The sequence below is a fragment of the Empidonax traillii genome, unplaced genomic scaffold (genome assembly GCF_003031625.1).
Source record: "Empidonax traillii isolate 1590-97213 ecotype Southwest subspecies unplaced genomic scaffold, ASM303162v1 scaffold138:size3245559, whole genome shotgun sequence".
Lineage (NCBI taxonomy): Eukaryota > Metazoa > Chordata > Aves > Passeriformes > Tyrannidae > Empidonax > Empidonax traillii.
The window spans coordinates 2467942-2490647 of NW_020955331.1; the positions used below are offsets into that span (position 1 = coordinate 2467942).

Genomic DNA, 22706 nt, shown 5'->3' on the forward strand with positions numbered 1-22706 from the left:
GCAGTGTGGGTGTTGTGTGTATGTTTCTGTGCTATTTAAAGTTCTGGGGTTTTAATATTTTTATATTTATTGTATGTTTTTATATTATATATATAATTTTTATTTTTTAATTCAAAGGAAATAATTAAGAAATAGAATATAACGGAAATAATATTAATAAGATTACTGATTGATATATACAAAGAAGAATGTTACAGAGAAGCCTTTTAAATCACTTTATTTTTTATTTGAATATTTTATTAAATGGGGTAACTGTAGTTGAAAAGGGCTTTTCATGCTTTACTATGGAATGAGAGCCACATGTTCCAGATGTCTTAGAAAGTAATTGCTCATTAAATCATTAGATTTGGTGACTTCAAACATTTGTTACATTTCTTGTTCAAATGCTAAAAGACCTTCATGGCAGATTTTGTTCAGTGTTTTTTTCTTGCATTTTTTCACCCATAACAGTGTTTAAACAGAATGTACCAGGTCATATTGAGAGTTTCCCTGTCTGCCAAAATGGCAAATTATTATTGTTCTTCCTCAGATATTAAGTATAGCTCTGAGACTCTCTCTCCTTGCTGCTGTATAGAAATGGCATCTTTTACCTGGTTCCCGGCACTGCTCTGTTGCCTTTGCTAAGCTGGCAATAGAGACATTTGTTAAATCTTAAAATGGTTCCATAAAATACAAATGAGAAAATTTTTCTGTGTTTGAAATGATACAAATCACTATTTAACAAATGTTTATATTTGGTCATTTGGTTGTCCCTCTCCTTTTTCCATTTTCTCCTGTGTTGTTTATCCTTATGTGTACATGCCTGTGTGTGTATTTCATGCAACAAATGTATAACTTGATCATAGATGTTTTGAATTCTTACACCAAAGTTGTTTCAGCGTTTGTTTTCATTCCTGAAGTACATTTTTGAAACATTTTATTTCATTGCATGTTTTCTTAGAAGATGATGTATTATTTTTCAAAGAGCATTATTTAAATAGTTCATTAATCCTTTTGTCTGCATTCTCTGAAATAAATTGTTCATAAAGTTCCAGTAGATACTGACATGACGTTTCTAAAGTAATTTTGAAAGACAGCTTGCCGTTACAGGAATATTTGCTGTGGAGAGAGAAGAGGAAAAAACTAAGCTTTGTGGAAATGCTGAATGAGTAAAGAAATAAGAATCAAGTTTTAGGGATTTTTTGAAGTGATCATGAAGGATTATTACAGCATCAAATTAAGTTGCAGTGTGTTCCAGAAGTAGAGAGGGGGTGCTTTTTGTTTAGGTGGGTTTTTTTGTTTGGTTGGTTGGGTTTTTTTAATACTCTAGAAACTATTCTTCTTCTGCTAGCTTGAGAAAATTAAGTAGCAGGCAAAAATCATCTTTCTATAAACTGTGTTTTGCTGGGTATAAAACCAAAAAAAGAGAACTTTTATGACAAAGCTGAGCCTGTTAGCTGTTGTGCACAGCTGTGTATAGAACATCCAAAACACTGTAGATACATGGATAGTTAGGTTCTGGAAAATTGCTGATACTTAAGAACTTCTGGTATGAATAACTGAAATGAAATTCTGAAAGTTTTGAGAATATCTTAAAGCCAGCATAGTTGAATTTTTAAAATATAAAGTGTAGCTAAATGGTGATTGTTTTGTTCTACCTGGATTTGCAAAATGCATAGTTTTGCTGGCTCTATCCACTCCAGGTAGCAAGAGATCTTGCTAATGAAATTTCACTTTTGTTTGAACTGACCCATTCATACCTGGTTTTCATCTGTCTTTGTTATACCCTTTGGTTTAACTTTGTTCTCCTTACACCCCAAATTTTCCTCTCCTTTTTATTATAAACTCATGGCAGGGCCTGCTTGGGGAACTCATTCTGTTACAACAACAAATCCAGCAGCACGAAGAGGAAGCACGCAGAGCCGCTGGCCAATATAACATGGGCTCATCCCAGCAGAAGCGAAAGGTGATGGCTTAAGGGATGATATGTACTGCATTCACACTAATCAAATACTCCAGCATTTGAGCTAGAAAAATCTAACTAATTAAATCAGGGGCCCAAATTACTACAGCCAACTTCACTACAGTGTAGTGTGTATGTATAGTACTGTTTCAGTTTAACCAAGCTGCATTTAAAGCGTGATGTTAAAAGCAGAACAGGTAATTTGTGTCACATAGAAATTTTTATGTTCTCTGTCTCTATAAAAACTGTTATTTAATGTTCATGCATTAAAAAGGCATTTAAGGAGTATGTGAATCAATGTCAAGTCTGTTTACGGTTGCTTATGGTAGCTTTATCTTGTAACAGTGTAGCTATTTTCAGGCAATACATGTCTGGAAACTTTTTTCCCTGCTTTATACTGTTACCAATCTGTAAATGAGAGGAATTCCTTATAAGCAATTTTGCACAGACAATTAAATACTGCTATTAATAACAGTATCTACTGTATATTAATCAAAGATAGTCCTTTGTTTTCCATCTTAAAACGGAATTTATTCTGATATGTTGTGTTTGGTGAACATCTGCAGTTCACTTTACTGACTCAATTTACCATCAAGTCATTTAATTATTATATGTCTGATATTAATTAAAAATTCTTCATAAATTGGGATAGTTTAATTGTCTGATCTGTTACAACGTGTAATTCTTAACTGCATTGATTTGTTGGCTGCTTCTGTGCCCCCTCAAAAGCTTTCTGCTTATTTGGGCTTTTCAACAGCTTTGGAATTGAGCACTAAATACAGAACTTGATATTCTGTACATCTGAAGATAAATCCCACAGAAAGAGGAATACACTAAATGTGAACTTTTAGGCATAATTGTAGAGCAGTTAATGTAATTGTCATGCTTTTTAGTCAACAGAGGAAAATAATTTTTCTCTGAAAGTATAGCAGCATTTCATACTCAAATGTTTTACTTTCTTGCCATATTATTTTTTATGTTTTAGAGTTACAATCCCTGGCCATTCTAAACTTTTAATGCTCCTTTAATTAAAAAAAAAAATTCCTATTTAATATTCTATTTTTTCGTAATTTAATTTTTCAAATTTATTTAGCTAATATTCTGTCTGGATTTAAAATAATACTGATGTCTTCAGTTATACTGAGTCTAAGCATCATACAATAAAATATAATGTAGATTTAATTATTTGAGATGACTTTATCTGAGTAGGTGTCCTACAGCTGTTCTTGTGTTCATTCCCTTCCAGATATTTTTTTAGTAAGAGTAAAGATATCTTCAGTGGTCTAAATATTCTCTATTCAGTTACTTTTTTTTGAGTAAAGGTAACTTCTTCAGCCTCTATCAGATTGTATACAGTTTACTGAGAGAGCTGGAGTATGGAATAGTAGCCTGAAGTTTATAATAAAATGTATGAATTGTAAAAGTTACTGGAAAGGCAATACAATATTTGATATATAAAAATTTATTAGGCTAATAAACACAATCAAGAAAGAAGATGAGCTTGATATTGCATTTGTTTCTGATTGAAATTCTACTTTGTTACTACTTTGTTGCAACTAATTCCACAATTCCCGAGCTGTGAAGCGATTTCAAGGGTTATCATTTGAAATATTATCCTGCCCTCTGTGGAAGGTACTTTGTGTCTTCTGAGTGTTGAAGGTCAACCTACCTTTGCATATAACAAGTTTTAATTCAGCATTCAGGTGTCCCATTTGGCATACATACCTTATGACAAGGAATGTGTCTTTTTTTTGTCACACTAATCTTTTTGCTTGCATCAAATTAAAAAATATGGTAGACTGTATTTTCTTGAATATCTTAAAATGAACTCAAAGATCCTACTTATTGATCCAGATTCTCCTTTAGAGAAATAAGTTGTTCCTGTCATGGAAATAAATCATTGTAGGTCCTTTTGAAAACTAATAAATAATGTTTATTTTTTAACTGAGTTGGCTTCCTTGCCTCTCTATTAGAGAAGTTTTGTTGCCCAATTTTCTTGCACGTTTTTCCATTTTAGTTTAATTACTCAATATTAAATCTATCACAGTTGTAAATTGAATAATAGTAAGAACCATCTCACAATCAAGAGAGGATACTAAAAACAAAAAGGTGATTTTTCCCTGTTAGGTTTTTTTGTTAACCTTATAGTAAATGTTTAGCAGTATAATTTTTGAGTTTATAGAGCTGCACTGTGCATGGCTGCTTGAATGCATTTGGTCTGAACCTTGATAGTTTCATTTATGTGGAAATCATTGTAGTTTTGTAGATGATCAATTTAAAATTATTTGTAGTATTGTTAGAGAATATACAAGACCAGTAACTGATTTCAAAGGTACTGGATTTTCAGAGGCATGTAGTTATTTTGTACAATATGAGACAAGAGTTGTTGGAAAGCGACATCTCTGCAAAATGTTTGAGGAGCTTTAGGTAATCTTAGTAAACAAGTATCTGCATCTGTATGCAGGAACCCTTGATTAAAAATGGCTCTCCAGTTTTCTTTTCTCATAGCTCTTTATGGCAATGGGGAAAGAAGGAGGAATCTTGATGTACAAACCATGCTGAGCTGGATTAAACAAAAACTGATGTGCCTGTATAGACATATTTTAGTAGTTGACTTTTTATTTTACTTGTTTTTGTGTGTAGAAATCATAGATTAGTCATGTGTGGCTATCGATACTTCATATTGTTAGTTTTAGCTTTTCAATATTTGGCAACATAAACATTTTTCGCACTGTTATGGAGTACGTGTTCAATGCACTGTTTGAACTAACACTGAAATAACACCTACACCAAATGCTGAGGCAAATATGTCATTCTAGAGCTGTTTGTTATTTTTGACAAAACTTACCTAATTGGCCTTGTTAGAATTTATTTATCTAGTGTGAGATAATTCTTCGCTTCCTATCTTGCAGCTTGTAAGCTGTGTGCAGTATTTTGACTCATACAGACACTGCTTAGACTGTGGTCAGAGATGTCTGTAGGGATGGATTTCAGAGGTACATCACAAGTCCTTTGAGAACAGCTTGCTTAAAAGCAGAGGACAGGAAAATACTGACTGTTTTGAAAGTCTGTAGCACATGGAAACACTTTGTTTTCCTTTTCTTTCTTAATTTTCTTGTTTCTTTTGACTCTCCACACCATTCTCTTTGCCCTCCTACTTTTATTTTCCTCTTATGTCTCTGAGGTGTTGAAAGTGTGTGCATATGTAAATATTTGTTTACATATACCACCTTGTGGCTGCACCATCAAGTCCTCTGTGTTAAACTAACCCTGTTTCTGATGTGCTTTTGCTACAGCTGAACTAATTAACAGAAATGAGAAGCTAACTGACAGCACTTCCTCTTTGCTGTTTATGAACCAAGATTGGGCAAAGATGGAAGGGTCAGCTTGGATTTCTTTCTTTAAAGTGCAGACACAATTCTGTACATTACAGGCTTAATAGCCAAATAATATTGATCACTATGAATAATTGTGGATTTTTATCTTGTTTAATCTGTAACAACTTGTGAAATTATAGTACAGAATTAATTTATGTCTAAATGACAGCTGTCCACTGCATAGTAGATAGTATGCTCTTCTACTCTGAAGTAACTTGAGTTGTAAATGTCACATGAGCTTTATTACATGAAGTTTATTTAAATATTAAACCTTCCAGTAATTGTTTAGATTACAGTTTTTTCTAAATTGAATATTTCATCAGTCAGCCATTAGATTTTATGCTGTTTGTAAATATTTACATCATAGCAGTTTGCATTGCACCATGTATACTATTGTCTGTGTGTTATCATAAGGGGATTGTTTTAAACAACTGTTTATTACATCTTGATTAACATATTTTACAAATATTTGTCTAAAAATGGTTCTTAATGCCTGATCCTATTACATTAATGCCTTGAATTTCAAAGTATTTTGTACTATAATATCTTAATTTTTCCAGTTTTTATTGTAATTTAAGTAATTCTGAAATAACCCTTCAAGACTGTCTATCTAACTAACATCTATGAAGTTGTGAGGCATGTTTAGAATTATAATTCTGAAAAACAAGTATGAAATAAAAATCCTCGGGAATAGTCAGAAATAGTGAATACTCACCTGAAAGTAGTTTCTATAGCAATCAGGTGTCTACTGATTGTATCCCATTAAGATCATGCTAATTCAGAGAATTAACATACGAGATCCTGAGGATTTGACCACAAAACTTACATTTAGTTCACTGGCCAGAAAACTCTCTCAACACTGTATAAAGTTCCTTTTCCCTAAGCCCACTTTCCTAGTGTAAAGTCTTGAAGGGTTATTTTTTGCATTTGCATGTACTGAAATTCAGATGATTCTTTGATATGGATTTCCTGTAGCAGGTGAAGTTTTCCATCAGCCTTAAATCTCAAATGCTAATTGAAGAATTTTATTTGCTTTAAAATGCATGTAAAGTCAGTTTTCTTATGTGGAACAAAGCTTTCAGTCTGTGATTTGGTTACTTGCAGTGGTTGAACTAAACAAGTGATAGTAGCCATAATTGTTTTTCTTTGTAGGTTTCTGACAAAGAGAAGATTGATCAACTTCAAGAAGAACTTTTACGCACTCAGGTGATTTTTCTGAGTTACTGATGTCTTAAGTAGTGATTTATGTGCAGCAGTCTCAGATTTATTAGACAAAAGCCCCCATGAAAATATACCAAATATATTTATATTGGGTGAAACTGTGTTGCTTTTTACAATCTCTGAGTTTATCAATACAGAGTTCCTTGTGTTGGCACAGACCAAAAGTTAGTCTAGTCTGTTCTTTCTCTGACAATGACTTACAGAATGCAAGACCTCATTCCAATAAAGTTTTAATCTCCTTGATTAGCAAGGCAGAACTAGTTATTTTGAAGCTAGATTTTTTTCAGGGCTGATGCGTATTAGTCATATTCGTCAATATTTTGCTTTGCTCACTTTTCTTAAGTTAATGTACTTCATCTTTTATCTGTTGGCTTCTGAATTGTTTGGCTTTTTGGCTCAACCACATTGTTTTGATACAAGTTTTCGTAGACTCTTCATATATTGGCTAATTTTGAATGCATTTATTATTTACCTTTTTTTTACTAACAGCTTGAAATTTCTTTTGTTCTTAAAAAATACACTCAGGCCAAATGCATTACTACATCATAGAAAATGGGTTTCAGAGTAGATATCAAATATATATATATATATATGTATCATAGATAATCTTCAGAGTACTATCATAATCTCCTAAACAGGACTGAGCTGGTACAGTTGTGTCTTGAACTGAGGTTGAATGCTAATTCATATTTAAGCTCTGTGACCTTTTTGGTTGAATGGTCAGTTCCCACTGACGCTAATTTCTGTTTGATTCCATATGTGTAGCTTCTTTGAAAATTATGCTTAAGATGCCTAAAGATTGATTTATGTACTCCCATACGTAATCAGTATGGGAACAGTGTTGTCTTATTAAGACTTTGGAAGCAAAGGAGTTGCATTGCAAAAAAAAATTCTAATGGTCTTCTCTTGATGGCCTTGTATTTTTAATAACTGTAATGATCACAAAGGTTTCTATATTTTTGAAGGACTTGCGTGAGGGGTTACACATTTTCCGTAGGTAAAACTTTGCTTATGTGAGTGTACTATTTCCATAATTACACAAGTATGTTTGTGTTACCGTTTTATAGCTCAAATACCAAAGAATGCTTGAGCGACTAGAGAAGGAGAACAAAGAGTTAAGAAAATTGGTACTGCAAAGAGATGACAAGGGAATTCATCAGAGAAAGCTAAAGGTATTTATGTGTTACACAATCACATAGAAATGTAATTATGCCACATTTTCCACTATTTTCACGATGCTGTTGTAAATTATATTTGTTAATTTATATATGAATTTTTAACATTAGCTTTAAAGATACTTCTGCAAATTTTTTTACTTGTCCAGGCTATTATACATACCTTGCTTTTTTTTTTTTTTTAATACATAGCTTTTGGAAGTGGCTTCAGTTGAAGAGCACAAAGGGGTTACCACATCAAACTAAATAACTACTCAAGTGATTGGGAAATGGGAATTGGGTTATTTGATTTAGCTTCACTGTATTTTCTAATAATCTTGCTTCCAAGTCTTACACCTCACCTTCTTACACACACAGTCTGATACCTTTATGCTGTGTCATGGGTCTGACTGAGTTTGGTAGGAATAAGTTATGGGGTCAGGAAACATCATTTAATGGCTCTGTATAAATCCAGGGAGACTGAACTAAGTAGGCTTTTGCCTGCCAACGTCCTGAGGATTCTAAAAATGGATGTTTTCTACCTCCCTCTGCATTACTCACTGGCCAGTATTGGTCTTGCTCTTTTCTCTGAGAAGTGGAAGATAAAGAGTTCTTATTTGTACAGAATGAGATTGATAACTCTATATCTTTGTTAAGGCTTATTGTTCATCAAACTAAAGATGTAAGTTGATGTTTAATGGAAGGAACTCAGTTCAGCTTCTTAACTTGGAAACTGAACTTTGAGCTCTGTTGTTCTTTATGCTGTACGTAAATAACAGCTCTCATTTTCCTCCTTCAGCAAGATGCTGTAGTATTTTCATCTGCAGGAGACAAGGAGTTACTTTACTTGGTATTATACTTCATGAAAAAAAGATCTGAGCTGCAGTGTAGACAGTTGAGATTTCAAACCGTTGTGAGAGAATAAAAACAATTTTACACATGAGTTTACAGATGAAGTAGTCTGAAACACAGTCTTTGTTGTCTTAATTGACTGTGTTTTCTTTCTGTACTTCTTTTTTTTAGAAATCCTTGATTGATATGTATTCTGAAGTACTTGACATACTGTCTGATTATGATGCCAGTTATAACACTCAAGATCACCTACCTAGAGTAAGTACATAACAAATTCAGTGATGTTTTATGAAACACCAGTCTTATAATTGAATAAAGCATTTATTATATTCTCTGTCTAGGTTCAGATACTGCTGTTGTGCTCAGCTTTTAATTTTAAATGGTTTCAATCAGGGCACCCCATCGTCCTCGGCTTCATAAAATGGATGTTGTTTGCCAGTGTGTGTGAGGGGAGCTTAGAGGGTAAGGTGTCCTGGCTGTCTCCCTGCAGCAGTGCTGCTGTTGGAGGGGACTGTGGGAGGGTGTTTCGCTGGCCTGACTGCTGGTGTAGGGGAGAGCCAGGAATGCTTCCTGCTTGCACAACCACCTGTAGCACTGGTAGCTTCTATAGGAAACCACTACAATGGGGAAATGACAGCATCTACTTCAGAATTCAGCTTTCTCCAGGCAGAATAAGCATCTATCACATTTGTAGTGTTTTGCCTGCTGAAAGGATCTTGTACAAGAAGAGAAGAGCTACCTGTCACGATAGCAGCAAGTTCTTTGTCTCTTCATTAGGTGGCTGACAGGATGCTTTGTGGACTGTGCTGTCTTGAGTCAATTTTTTGGCGTAACTACAACTTAGTATTTCTTCAAAGATTCAGTCTTTAAACTAATGCATTTATTGTCAAACAGAATACAGCTCCTCTTGATGCAGATTCATGTATTTCTAGTCAGCCTTGTCTATGCTTCCAAAATGTCCTGCTGAAAGCCAACAGCTGTTTAAACTTTCACCTAAGGTGGTGGTGGTTGGAGATCAAAGCGCAGGAAAAACCAGCGTGTTAGAAATGATCGCCCAAGCCCGCATATTCCCCCGAGGGTCTGGGGAGATGATGACACGCTCCCCTGTTAAGGTAAGAAGCATCATAATCTCTGAATCAGCATTTGCTGTATTGTTCTCTCTCTGATTATGCCATTAATTGAAGTATAAATAAATATATGTTTATAAAATGATGTCTAAGCAAGAGCCAATGATAAAACCTCTACAGGCTAATATATAATCCATATATACTATCTGTGTAGTAGGAATGCCTACCATTAAGTAATTTTGTGCTAAATAAGCATTACATATAGTTGTATTACTACAGTGAGAAGTGCACATACTTCTCGTGTTTCTTTGTGTTAGATTTGCTGTGCTTTCTCATTAGGCTTTTACCATTTAGGTAACCCTTAGTGAAGGCCCACACCATGTGGCTTTATTCAAAGACAGCTCTCGAGAGTTTGATCTGACCAAAGAGGAGGATGTAAGTATAAAGAAGTGACTGAAAGTCAATATGACTTTTATTAACTCTGAAAAAAAATGTGTCTTTGCGGTCTGTAAGCCCCTGTTTAATTAGAGTGAAATTTGATATTTTTCTTTTCTTGTAACAGCTTGCAGCTTTGAGAAATGAAATAGAAATCAGAATGAGAAATAGTGTGAAAGAAGGGTGTACTGTTAGCACTGAGGTAAGACTTCTCAAATATTTAATGGCAAATATCTGTACATATGTATCTTTTTTAAGTATTCTTCAACTAGGATATGGTGGAGAATCCAGTTAGTGTATACTTAATATTTTGCTCATGCAAAGTATATTTGGACTGTTAAAATCAGTTTTATATAACAGTTACTTGCATTTAAAGTTGTACTTCCTATTTGAAATTTAAAGGTTGTTACAGATAAAAGCATATGTGTGTAAATATGCATTTATATGGTTGATATGTACGTGCGTGTGTATGCAACTACATGCAAAGTAGGTGTGTATAAACCTTGAATTTCAATTGTACTTCACAGACCATCTCCTTAAGTGTGAAAGGTCCTGGTTTACAGCGAATGGTATTGGTTGATTTACCTGGAGTCATTAGTGTAAGTATGGGATAAATAAAAAAAATTTAAAAATTAACACATGAAACTGAGGTAATGTTATTGGTGAGAACAGTAGCTGTTGGGGGTTTTTTTAACATCTTTGTTTTCTTTTTTTTTTTCCTTTAAATTTATATTTTCATGTACATATTAAAGACTGTGACATCCGGTATGGCTCCAGATACAAAGGAAACTATCTTTAGCATCAGCAAGGCCTACATGCAGAATCCTAATGCCATCATCCTCTGTATTCAAGGTAATCAGAGTCTAGATAGTTATCCAACTGGCAGGACTTTTTGTTTTAATCATGAATCTTATGTTACTCTGGGGTATGCCCTGATTGTATTAAATTTCCTTTTGTGATAATCTGTATGGTGTACAAAACAGTAAGCAACTCTTTGTTGAGTTTTTAATCATCAAGGAAAAATGGCGGTGATAATATTCAAGATTTCTTCAAAAGTGTTTTTTGAGGGAGCATACATTAACAGAGTTGAATATTTTGAGCAAGCTAGTATTGTTCTAAACTTAAACAAATAGAACAAACTAGCTTTTTATGATGCTGGGAACAAAGCAAATTTTCACTCTGTGTACCCAAAAATGGGTCTAATCTTACTGGGTTTAAGTTGTAACATGAAACTTACTTGACACCAATCTGTCTTCAGTGTGTTAGATTACATAGTCCCTGAAATACAACTTTGTATGTATTTTAGATGGGTCAGTGGATGCAGAACGCAGTATTGTCACAGATTTAGTCAGCCAAATGGATCCCCAAGGAAAAAGGACAATTTTTGTGTTGACAAAGGTTGATCTTGCAGAGAAAAACGTGACTAGCCCAAACAGGGTGAGTAGAAACTTTTTTTCACATTGTGATGGCTAAAGGCACACAAAGATGCTGTTGTAAACAGTGGACCTCAGCTACCTGTTCTAGATGATTTGGAGTGCTTATTTCTGTATTCAGTGTGGTTTGTTTTTTCATGGTTGTTGTTTTAATCTCTCAGACCTTGCTTTTAGTGGTGTAACTTCAGTCTCAGCTTGCTACAATACTGATTTGTTTCATGAAGGTAACCTGAACAAGTTCCATTTCCCAAAAAGGGTGTTTAGGGATAGGCATTTTTACTGTATTTTGTGTTTTGCTGTGTTATGCCTTATTTGTTTTATGCCTTTATATTTTTGTGTGTATTAAATATCAGTAGAACTCATAGTCCCATGACAAACTGCATCCTGCAGTACTCTATTCAGAGATATGACTGGATCTGGCTTTAAAATTGTGCTGAAGAAAATGAAGGAAGGAATGTCTCTGTGCGAAGTTAACCATGTTTTTTTTAATCCTTTATTTTCATAGATCCAACAAATCATTGAAGGCAAACTCTTCCCAATGAAAGCTTTGGGTTATTTTGCAGTTGTTACTGGAAAAGGTAAAGGAAGCTCTAGGTCTGCTTATTTATTCTTGGTAGGAGAGAAAACTGTCTAAATGAAACTGTTGCTGCACTCTTTTCTTTCTCCAGGAAACAGCAGTGAAAGCATTGAATCTATTAAAGAATATGAAGAGGAATTTTTTCAAAATTCAAAGCTATTAAAGTATGTTGTTATTTTATTCTTTTTACTAAAATGAGCCTGTGTTGGTAAATCCTAGCATCAGTTTTTCTTGTTGAACTTAAAAGGATTGCAATGTGGAAACGCTATTTGAGATTTAATCTGCTTAAATTAAGTACAGTGTTGAGGTGACCGAGTTGTGCTGATTTCCTAATGCTTGCTCTAAGACAGTGGAGGCAGACAGGCAGCACTTAATTCTACTGTTCTGAGCCTCTCTTACGAGGTTTTTCTGTGTCTCTGTGTTGACTCTGCAAAAACTAAGTTCCAGTCTATGTCCAGGCACTAAATAAAGCAGGGAGGAGGGAACCCAGCCCAAGTATGAGTTGTGGTGCCTCTAAATATCAATTGTTTTGGTGTGACAATGTTGTATTCAAAGGGTAACCTGGTGGGAAGTTCATATTGCAGAGTTTTGATTTCACAGGCTGGTATTTGTCAGGAAGATACCCTGCGTGGTCTTTGCAACTGCAGTAACTGCACTGCAGCCTCTAGAATAAGAAATTATTTGTGGGGAGGGGTTTTTGTTTGCTTTGTTTTGGGGCTTTTCCCCCCTTGCTTTGGTAATTATCTACATTGCATATTTTGGAGGAAGATACTGGAATTTGGGTTAGGTGCACATTGACATGTTATTTTCTGCTATAAAAAGCAAAGCTTTATTCTTGGGAGGAGAAAATGTGTGCCAGAAAGCATGGGTAAGCATCGAATCTCCTCTAGCTGTCTTTCTTTACAGGACATGTATGCTGAAAGCACATCAAGTAACAACAAAGAACTTAAGTCTTGCTGTGTCAGATTGCTTTTGGAAAATGGTGAGAGAGTCTGTGGAGCAGCAAGCAGATGCTTTTAAAGGTAAGCATCTTTTCAAAAAAACAAGTGAAATAGCAACTTGCTGTTAAACAGGTAGTTCTTCCACATATAAGGACTGTACTGTATAAGGACTGACTTCTGCTAGCATGCTTGGGCAAGTATGTTTTATGTGTTTTATATGGTCAGTATTTCTTGTTAATTGATTATCACCCTGTTAATCTTTATAAAAAGACCCAAAAAAGTAATTCGTGATATGAAGTACCCACTTGCTCTAGAAACCAAAGGAGCAAATAAGCCTAAAGAGAAAACTCAAGGGGGTTTTGGTGGGTTTTTTTTTGTGACCAAAACACAGTTCTTCCACTGGATTCAGATGTTGTTAAAAATGGCTTTCTACATAAAGGTCTGGGCAGGACTGACTTGGACAGAGCAGGAAGTTGAATGGCTCTTTCCACTATGTTTTTTTAATGCATGGATTCTGTAAGTTACAGGCAGAATATTTGGGCATAGACAGCCAAAAATTCTACTCATATGCAGACACACTTAAAAGTGTGTCTTTTGTTATAATTTTGTTATAATCAAAATTTGTTGCAATTTTAGGAGCTGCTGAACTTTTAAGGTAATGATGAAGTTCATATAGACAATTAAAAAAGTTAAGGCCTTGTTTCTGATTTTTGCAGCCACACGTTTCAATCTTGAGACTGAATGGAAGAACAATTACCCCCGATTGCGAGAGCTTGACAGGGTAAATTACACTACTGCTTTAACTGTGTGCTGCAAAGGGTTGAAGATTATAAATTAAAATTTATGCCATTTAATCTCATTTGTAAAGGTTTCTTAAAGTTAATATAAAGTACTGACATTTTAAAATGTGAGGACAGTGTATATTATTCTAGGGGAAGGAAATACTGAGCTCTGTTTTATGAAATACTGTTCTTCAAAATCGTGATACTTCAATATTTAAGTCTTTCATTCTTCTAGTATACAGTTATGTGACCTAACTTGCCCCCAGGAATAGGTCATTGTTTCTCTGTGATCACAACAGAACATGACCAAGAGGTATCATTTGAGGTTTAAAGGCTGTAAGAAAAAGGTTTAGGTTTGTTTGTTTGTTTAATTTTTTGCATAGAAACATGATCAAACTGTACTTACTGTAATTGTTCCCTTCTGCACAGAATGAACTGTTTGAAAAAGCAAAGAATGAGATTCTTGATGAAGTCATAAGTTTGACTCAGGTCACACCAAAGCACTGGTATGGTAATTTTTTTCTTTTTTTCCTTTTAAATTTATTTTGTTAACTATCAGAAGCTTACCTTTAACATATAAAGAGTTCAAGTAAACAAAATTCTCAAATACAAGTAAGAAACTGGTTTTCTTGGAGAGTGTCCCTGTGACAGTTGTCTATGTTTGTTTGTTATTCTAAATCAGGAAGTATTTGTATAACCCCTCCACAAAAATTATATGATGTCAGTTTTACTTCTGTTTTTATACAGAGTAATGAACAACAGATACTCCTCAAAAATTAAAAGGAACAGTCATAATAAATAAGTTTTGAGATGTTCATTTGAAGTATGAATGAGTAATTTGTCTTGACGTTTGAGGATTGTCATTGTGTGTATCAAAATAATGTATATAACATTGGAAATCAGGGAATCAGAGATTAGGAAAATTGAAAGAATATGTAATTTCTGGCTGTAAAAATTCCTGATCTGGATGTCTGAGAGTTCCATCCTACACATAGATCTCATTGGTAGCCTCAGTCACTCGCACTGTACTACTCTGACCTACTTCTCTGTAAGGCAACCATAGATGTGAGAGAGAATATGTCTGACTCTTAATAACATTAGAATAATGCTGGGTATATGGCTGTGTTCAGACTTGTATACAATATATTAGTCTGAAATATTGTTCTAGTCCAAGTGTAATGCAGGTTTGTCACTCTGGTGTTTGCTGTTGTTGGCTTTGTAATTGATGCTGAAGAACCCTGGCCCACATCTTCATTTCATGTTGTGAATTGGATGGATGCATAACATGAATGCTTCTGTGCATTTCCTTTGAAAGTTAGTGTAGCGGTGACTCTAGATTTATTACACTTAATGAGCTATAAATTACAACTGGAAAGCTAAGTCTGGAAAAAAAACCGCTTTTATGAAAATGTCATTATATCCAGACTAAAAACAGCAATGCAGTTGATGAATGCAAGTGTTTCTATCCTGTTAAAATTTCCATTCCTTCCAATTAAGTTTGATTAGATTAGGCAAAGCAAAAATGTGTTCTTATTGATAATCGGTAAAGAAGGAATGAGATTGCATTTGTTCTTAATCAGAGAACTACATTTCTCCTGCAGTGCATTGTAAGTGGTAAAATACATAACAGATGGGTTCCAGTGCACCCTGTAAGCGAATGCAAGTGAAACTAATTTGCCACATCCCTGATTCTTTTAATGGTGATCAAGAATGATCAATAATTGATCTCTACTTGAACACTATTAAATCATCCTACTGTAAACAAAGCTCTTTAAAAGATTTTTTATCTTTTTTTTTTGCTCGTGGCAATATTTATTTAAAGGTAATTTTTTCAACATTTAAATCCTTGAATTCCTTTCAGTTTTGTATAAATACTTTTACTACCCTGAATACGTTGAACAGCTTTTTCAACAGTAGAAAAATCAGTGACTTTGATCCTCATTCATACTGGTATGAAAGATGGACAGCTTCAAACTATTTCATTCTCAAGGAAGGATGCTTTAAACACAAAATAGAAATCTTCAATTATGCTACTGTTGATATGGGGGGGTGGAAGGTGATATTTATGGGAAGTGATTCAGTCTTTGTTGATAGATGGCCCAGTTAGAGTAGGGACATTATCAGGAAGGAGGCTTGTGTCCTGAACCTCAGCCCATTTGGAAGAAAAGTGCCTTAGTCTTGTACCTCCAAAAAAGGGCAGTTTTTTCTTCGTCTCTTAGCTCTCACCATTCTGCCAAATCTGGCATTCATGTGATCTAAGCTGATTTGGCATTCTGAGCAAGCATAAAATTAGCCTGCAGGAAACCTACAACCCGTACTAGAGACTGTGGCAGGAGCAGAAGGAGCATGACTGTGGGTACTGGGTACATGTTACACTGGCTCAACTGAGTTGTCTCACTGCAACTATAAGGTTTGTTGCAATTTAGAAAGGTTAAAGTTGGATTGTTTTCATTGTTCCTTCATGAAAGGCACCATAAATGGGAAAGTAGTGCTTCGTTTGATAGTGACATGAAGCTCATCTGTTAATGAACGTCAATATAAATTTTGGTAAAAGGTGGGACTTGTCAACTTGCTTCATTGTTTGTCAAATCTGGGAGCAATCAATGAAAATCCCAAATGGAAAACTATAGCATGTTCCAACAATCAAATCAGAGTTCTGTAGAAACAAACCCCACATGTTCTTTTGGAAGCTTGGACTGTAGTCAGATCATGTCAATGCTTTGCAATCTGCCCCCGTGATGCTCCCCCACCTCCCATACATAAACACACACAGAGCTCTGCGTGGTTATACTGGTATAATGAAAGGCTGCGAGGAGCTGTTGTGCAGTGCAGTGGCAACTGTGAGAGTCTTAGAGGCCAACTTCTGAAGCTGTCTTTGCTGCTGAAAACAGCGTGTGTCTTTAGTTCTGTGCAGATTTTGGTTGAAGTTTTTGTGATGTTAGGGAGTATTTCCTGCGTTCTATAGTCTTGTTTTCTCAGTGTTTCTAATAAATTAAATGCATACCTCTTAGTTGCTTGATTGGAAAACATCACATGTGTTACAACTTTCATTTTAGGGAGGAGATTCTTGAGAAAACTTTATGGGAAAGGGTATCTACTCATGTGATTGAGAATATATACCTTCCAGCAGCACAGACTACAAACTCAGGGACATTTAACACCACTGTGGACATCAAGCTGAAGCAGTGGACTGACAAGCAACTGCCTAATAAAGCAGTAGAGGTAAGAATTTAGTTATTTAAATAAAAAAATAAAAAACTACAATCTGTGCAAAACCTTTTAAAATGACAACATAACTCCGGAAGACTAAACTGATGTTTGGAGGACTGATTGCAGTTCTTTTAACCAACTTAGATGTCAGAAAAGACTGGCAAGATCTTGAAGCATATAGAGCAGGAACTTTGCTCTTCTGGTGAATTTTGTTTACTACAGAGCAAAAAACCCTGTTTTTACAAGGTTAAACCCCATCCACTTGCTACAATATTGTGAAGCCAAGTTTAGTGTTGCCTTTACTAGTAATGGAAAAAGGAAAAGTCAGTGACTTACTCTTACGCTTGCACATTTTTTTCAGGAAGTCTCCAGATTTTCGTACTTGCAAGAATTGTCATAAATGTTCACTTAGCAGCTGGAGCACAGTGTAATGGTCCATTTCAGGCTGAATTGTTTGCTAACTTTCTAGGTGGCATGGGAGACTTTGCAAGAAGAATTTTCCCGTTTCATGACGGAAAAAAAAGGAAAGGAGCATGATGATATCTTTGATAAACTGAAACAAGCTGTCAAAGAAGAAACTATTAAACGGCATAAATGGAACGAGAGAGCAGAGGATAGCCTGGTATAATGAAGTGGGGTTTCTTGCCTCGTTGACTAAGTGCTGTTGAAATTTCTTTACTGAAGTTATATATTCAGTATTTTTGCATTTTTTGTTGTAATCCTGAAATGGCAGGGAGTAGTGTCCATCTCACATTTTCTACATAATGTTTTAATACATTTTCTCAATTCATTTCATTATTACATTTTATTAGTTTCCCCCTAAATAGCATCTGATAAAACTGTTTTGGTTGGTTCAGAAAAGTCATCCGTAATCCACTGGCTGCAGAGATTCACTGGTGAAAATTGTTTAGCATCAGCTCATTTGTTCTGTTTGATGTAGTCACATAAAATAACATAATTTCATTACCATCTTTATAGATTCTGTAATCCAGAGGGGTTTATATCTTCTCCTGTATTTTTTATATTATCTATGCTAGGCTCTAGAATAGAGTCAAACTAAAGACACACAAAAATATTTTTGGCAGTCCTTTGAATAGTGTCTCTTGAATAAATCACACGTGCCCAATACAAGCTGCTTTATCAGACATTAAAAAATGAAGAGAATGCTAGAAACATTATTGTTACTAAATCTTGAGTAAATTATTTATTGCACGCTAATATTCCATTCTGTACTGCAGCGAGTGATCCAGCACAATGCCTTGGAAGATCGGTCAATATCTGATAAACAGCAGTGGGATGCAGCCATTCATTTTATGGAAGAGACGCTCCAAAGTCGTCTCAAAGACAGTGAGTTGTGTGATGTATTCCACTCTTCTGTGCTTTTTAGTCTGGCCCAGTCTCTGGATCTAGTTCACTGCAGTGCAAGCTTTGGTATCAGCACAACTCACACAGTGGTAACTGTTTGAAATGGTACTAATACTGATAGAAATATTTAGCAAAGTACAGCCTCAAGTGCTTGTGCTCCTGCTCTTGCAATGAGGCAACTGTAAGATAAGCTGTAGAGATCTGTAGACTCAAAAAATGGTACAAATGCACACGTAAGAGAACAGAATAGATTCAGATAAAGTAGGTAGTCCGTTTATGGTTTCTAGGATAATTAATTTTGATGCAAGTTGCAGCAAGGTAAGATTTTTTTTTTTTAAAAGCCTGACTTGGAACCAGGAGGGCTGTCTCACTGGAGGGTTGTTGTGTTTTAATATGCTTCTTTGAAGCATCTTCTGGTTGGCAGTCATTTTTAAATTTTAATAAAATAAGTCAACTGTTGCTTCAAGTAAAATACACATGACTTTACCCAGTACGGCATATCTTATGTTCTTCATCATAAAATGTCCATTCTTCTTCATGTACCCAAGTTTAGAACTGTACATTTGGCTGGTTGCATATATTTTGTGTGATAATTAATATCATGCTTCCTTTTTTAGCTGAATCTGTTATTGAAGATATGGTGGGTCCAGACTGGAAAAAAAGATGGTTACACTGGGTAGGCCGCACCAAAGAACAGGTAAAAGCAAATAAATTATAAAGAATTTGTAGTTCACTACCTTAAGAAAACTTTGATTATTACTTCGAGTAAGACTTTTAATGAATCTCAAAAAATACCAACCCTCTTCACACATTTTAGATGACTGCAAAAAAAAAAAAATTACTTCTCCTTGTTTTGAATACCACAAAGAATTTCTTTTTTTTTTCCATTCTGATCAGGGTCACATGTGGTATGTGAATGTGAACCCTGCTAGTGGATATTCATGGAGGGGAAAGGGGGCTAACACCTATGATTTTTTTTTTTCCACTGTTCTATTCTTGTTATGAATTTTGGTGCATAATGAAAAAAAAATTAAAAATTGACAATGAATTATCCCTTAAAAATATTATATTTGAAGTGTCTTTGCACAACTACCCTTTGGAGTCACTTAAACATAATAGTTAATAGCATCAGAGGTATTTTCTGTTCTGGCTTATTAAGTAAATGGAGTGTTTATTGAGGAGGTGCTGATGATCTCTGAGTCTATAATAATTAATTCTAACTAATCGTTCCTATCCTAGAATATTCGTAATGAAACAAAAAATGAACTTGAGAAATTAATCAAGTGCAATGAAGATCATGCAGCTTATCTGGCAAATGATGAAGTGACGACTGTCAGAAAGAATCTGGAAGCAAGAGGAGTAACAGTGGACCCATGTCTGGTAAGATGCAGAATTGTAACAAGACATATGGAAGCCCCCTGTGAACACTTGACTGTTCTTTCTAGGTAGCATACAAGGGACTCCCTCTGAATACTGAATTTGTAATCCAGATGTTTCCAAATGAAATACTAAATGAATTCTTGCATGCAATTCACACACGGCTGTTGCCCATCAGGCAAATGCAGTACACCACTTTGGAATCTGTCAGTTTAGATTGAAATCGGAATCTGCTGAGCAGATTTTCTTACGTTCAAAGCTTGTTTGAAATTATTGTTCAGATGTAATGTAGAATAATCAAGGCCTTTATGAGCAAGATACAGTAAAAACATAATGTGCATCCTTAAGCTTTCAGTATGCTTGTATGTGAAGTTTGAAGTTCATTGGTACACTGAAGAGAGAATTTTTTTAAAAATGCTTGTAGAAAGGCAGTATTTTTTAAGTGTGTCCCAAGGGATTGTATTGTATGTTTGAAATGTTCTGGAAGAAGACATATCTCATTGCAGTGTAAGGCACTTAGGGGTAATTAAAAGTAAGATTTTAAATAAATGACAATGCATACATTAATAAGTAATAGATGTAGATTTCCTTTAACGGTGATTTGTTTTCTGGCATAACTTTGGCTACCTTTTCAACATTAATTTCTGTACTTATTCTAGATAGAAGAGTCATTTAAATACCTGCTGCTCCTTTCCTGTACAGTATTTACCATTTTTTGTAAAGGTCATATTAGTGATCCACATCCTCTACATGAGGAAGCTAAGTGCAAATTGAGTTTTCCTCCTAGCTAAGCAATTTATTTTCTTAATTATGTTTCATGGGTTCTTCCAAGAGGCATATCGATACACATATTTAATTTTGAAGAACTGAGATATAAATAAGCCTAATCAAGAAAAGTTACAAATGTTTGTTTACATAAGACCCATGAAATATTTTTCTATGCTTTAATCTGATTTAATTGGTAAATTAATGGGTACAATTGAAAAATGTATTTTCAGTGTTAAAGATTATGTTGTAGTATATAATTAAATGTATTTTGGCTGCAGACGGTATTTTTAAGCACTCAGTTATGTTACGTGCATGAAAGAGTGGATTTTTAAATTGACAGTCATCTGTAATGTTTGCCAAATGTAAATAACACATTAATCATAGCCCAGTTGCAGACAAATTGCTGAGAAATATTTAACATATGTTACGTGATATTGATAGTGGAATTTGGAGTTACATTTAAAAATTAAATGCAATCATTGATCTATGCACGATAGCAAGTATAAGTGTTTATTATTTAGTCAAATTAAATACTATTTTCCTAGATTAAAGACACATGGCACCAAATTTATAGAAGATTCTTCCTGAAGTCTGCCTTGAACCACTGCAATCTATGCCGAAGAGGTTTCTATTATTATCAGAGGCATTTTGTGGACTCAGAGGTAAGCTGAAGAACAGATGTTCTTCATCTACACTGGTGTTTTGCCTTACTATTTCTATCTTAATTGAAAAAAAAAAATCTAAAAATACTTTAAAGAAACCTGACCAGATAGCTGGTGATCCCAGATACATGAGGCTTACAATGGATAAAATGCCATCCTGGTGGTAATTATATAAAATAACCCCTAGGTATCAGCCATGACCTAAACATGCGGTACTAATCAATGTGTATTGAAAATACCCAACTAAAAGCAGTATTATACTTCTGTTGGTATCTTGTTGTAATCCATTCCTCCCATTTTCTCATTGATAGTTATTAACTTCAGTGATACAAAAAAAATTCAGGAAATATCTTTATGGGTTTATAGGAAAAGTATGATCAGTAAGGGTTTAGAGCAAGTAGTTGGTACTACATATGATCAATAGGGAAAAATAACTGTGGAGTTTTCAAACAGACCTTATTTATAAATGACTTTCCAGTTTTGTAAATCCAACCTTGTGCAACAAATGACAGTATGCATGAATTCACACAAAGAATATATAGTTTACTTACCATTATATTTTAAATCAAAAAAACTACTGGAAAAGGTAGAGCTCCTCACTTCCTGTGGAGGTTTGTTTTTCTTTTAATAAGCAACAGTGATTCTCACAGAGCCAGAAATCTTTGCTACTTTAGAAATATTTTTGCCTGTGAGGGATGAGGCAATGAGATAACAACATGGAGAGCTGCCTCTTCATGACACTTAAACTCCTATTCATGTTACTGTCTTTTTTAAGGTGTCCTAATGTGAAGTTAATGCTCCCTCCTGCCATCCTTGCAAGTGTAGAAACTGTATCTTCTGTTGCTAACAAATGTAGCCCTTTGTCCAGCGCTGTCTTCAGAAGTATTTGTCAGACAGGGAGGCACAACCTGAAGTTCAGCTGTTGTCTCTCAGAGCATTTGCTATGAACAGAGTAGTGTTTCAGTGAGCATTAGGTTACACTCACCAGCCTGCATACAGTGTATGCAAATTGTTTCTCCGTGGTTTCCTGTGATACGGCTCTTTCTGTTGGAAATAGCAGGTATGAAGGTGATGTAGTGCATTAAATAAGGCTGATGTGGTTCTTGTGAAGTATTTTTGATGTGTTTGCTTGTTACTTACAGCAGTTATTCTGTGTGATTTTTTTATGAGGTCAGTATATGTATCCATGAGGTTACAGTTGCTGCTAAGAAAGTCAAGAGATTCTTGTACCTGTAGGATGTTCACTGGACATCAGAGGTCTGACACCACAACTGCTCTCGTTCCAGCTCGAGTGTAATGACATTGTCCTCTTCTGGCGAATCCAGCGAATGCTGGCGATTACAGCAAATACGCTGAGGCAACAGCTTACTAACACTGAAGGTAAGGCTGACAGTCAGTTGAGGGATTTGAAACAAAAAATTATCTCCTCCTAAGAAAGTAATGCAATTTTGCTGAGAGAGAAAATACCCTTTGAAGTTTAGGAATCTTTCTCAAAGAATTTCCTGTCTTAATGGCCCAAAGAAGGGGCTTCTGTGTTCAGAAA

At 34.9% G+C, this 22706-nt stretch overlaps 1 protein-coding gene across 4 annotated transcripts in view; it reads left to right on the forward strand.

Moving 5' to 3' along the window:
* The window catches only part of OPA1 (OPA1, mitochondrial dynamin like GTPase), a 50040-nt gene that overhangs the window by 9705 nt on the left and 17629 nt on the right, over positions 1 to 22706 (forward strand). For 2 of the 4 annotated variants that reach the window (XM_027883974.1, XM_027883975.1), the window contains 22 exons: positions 1835 to 1945; positions 6472 to 6525; positions 7608 to 7712; positions 8718 to 8804; positions 9545 to 9658; positions 9968 to 10048; positions 10176 to 10250; positions 10576 to 10647; positions 10801 to 10900; positions 11355 to 11485; positions 11987 to 12059; positions 12150 to 12222; positions 12965 to 13080; positions 13716 to 13780; positions 14211 to 14287; positions 16838 to 17003; positions 17461 to 17613; positions 18230 to 18338; positions 18974 to 19053; positions 19596 to 19736; positions 21047 to 21163; positions 22450 to 22543. In XM_027883974.1, coding sequence (XP_027739775.1) covers positions 1835 to 1945; positions 6472 to 6525; positions 7608 to 7712; positions 8718 to 8804; positions 9545 to 9658; positions 9968 to 10048; positions 10176 to 10250; positions 10576 to 10647; positions 10801 to 10900; positions 11355 to 11485; positions 11987 to 12059; positions 12150 to 12222; positions 12965 to 13080; positions 13716 to 13780; positions 14211 to 14287; positions 16838 to 17003; positions 17461 to 17613; positions 18230 to 18338; positions 18974 to 19053; positions 19596 to 19736; positions 21047 to 21163; positions 22450 to 22543 — 2194 coding nt within the window. The remainder of the gene's footprint in view (positions 1 to 1834; positions 1946 to 6471; positions 6526 to 7607; positions 7713 to 8717; positions 8805 to 9544; positions 9659 to 9967; positions 10049 to 10175; positions 10251 to 10575; positions 10648 to 10800; positions 10901 to 11354; positions 11486 to 11986; positions 12060 to 12149; positions 12223 to 12964; positions 13081 to 13715; positions 13781 to 14210; positions 14288 to 16837; positions 17004 to 17460; positions 17614 to 18229; positions 18339 to 18973; positions 19054 to 19595; positions 19737 to 21046; positions 21164 to 22449; positions 22544 to 22706) is intronic. The other 2 variants (XM_027883976.1, XM_027883977.1) reach the window with 1 other exon arrangement.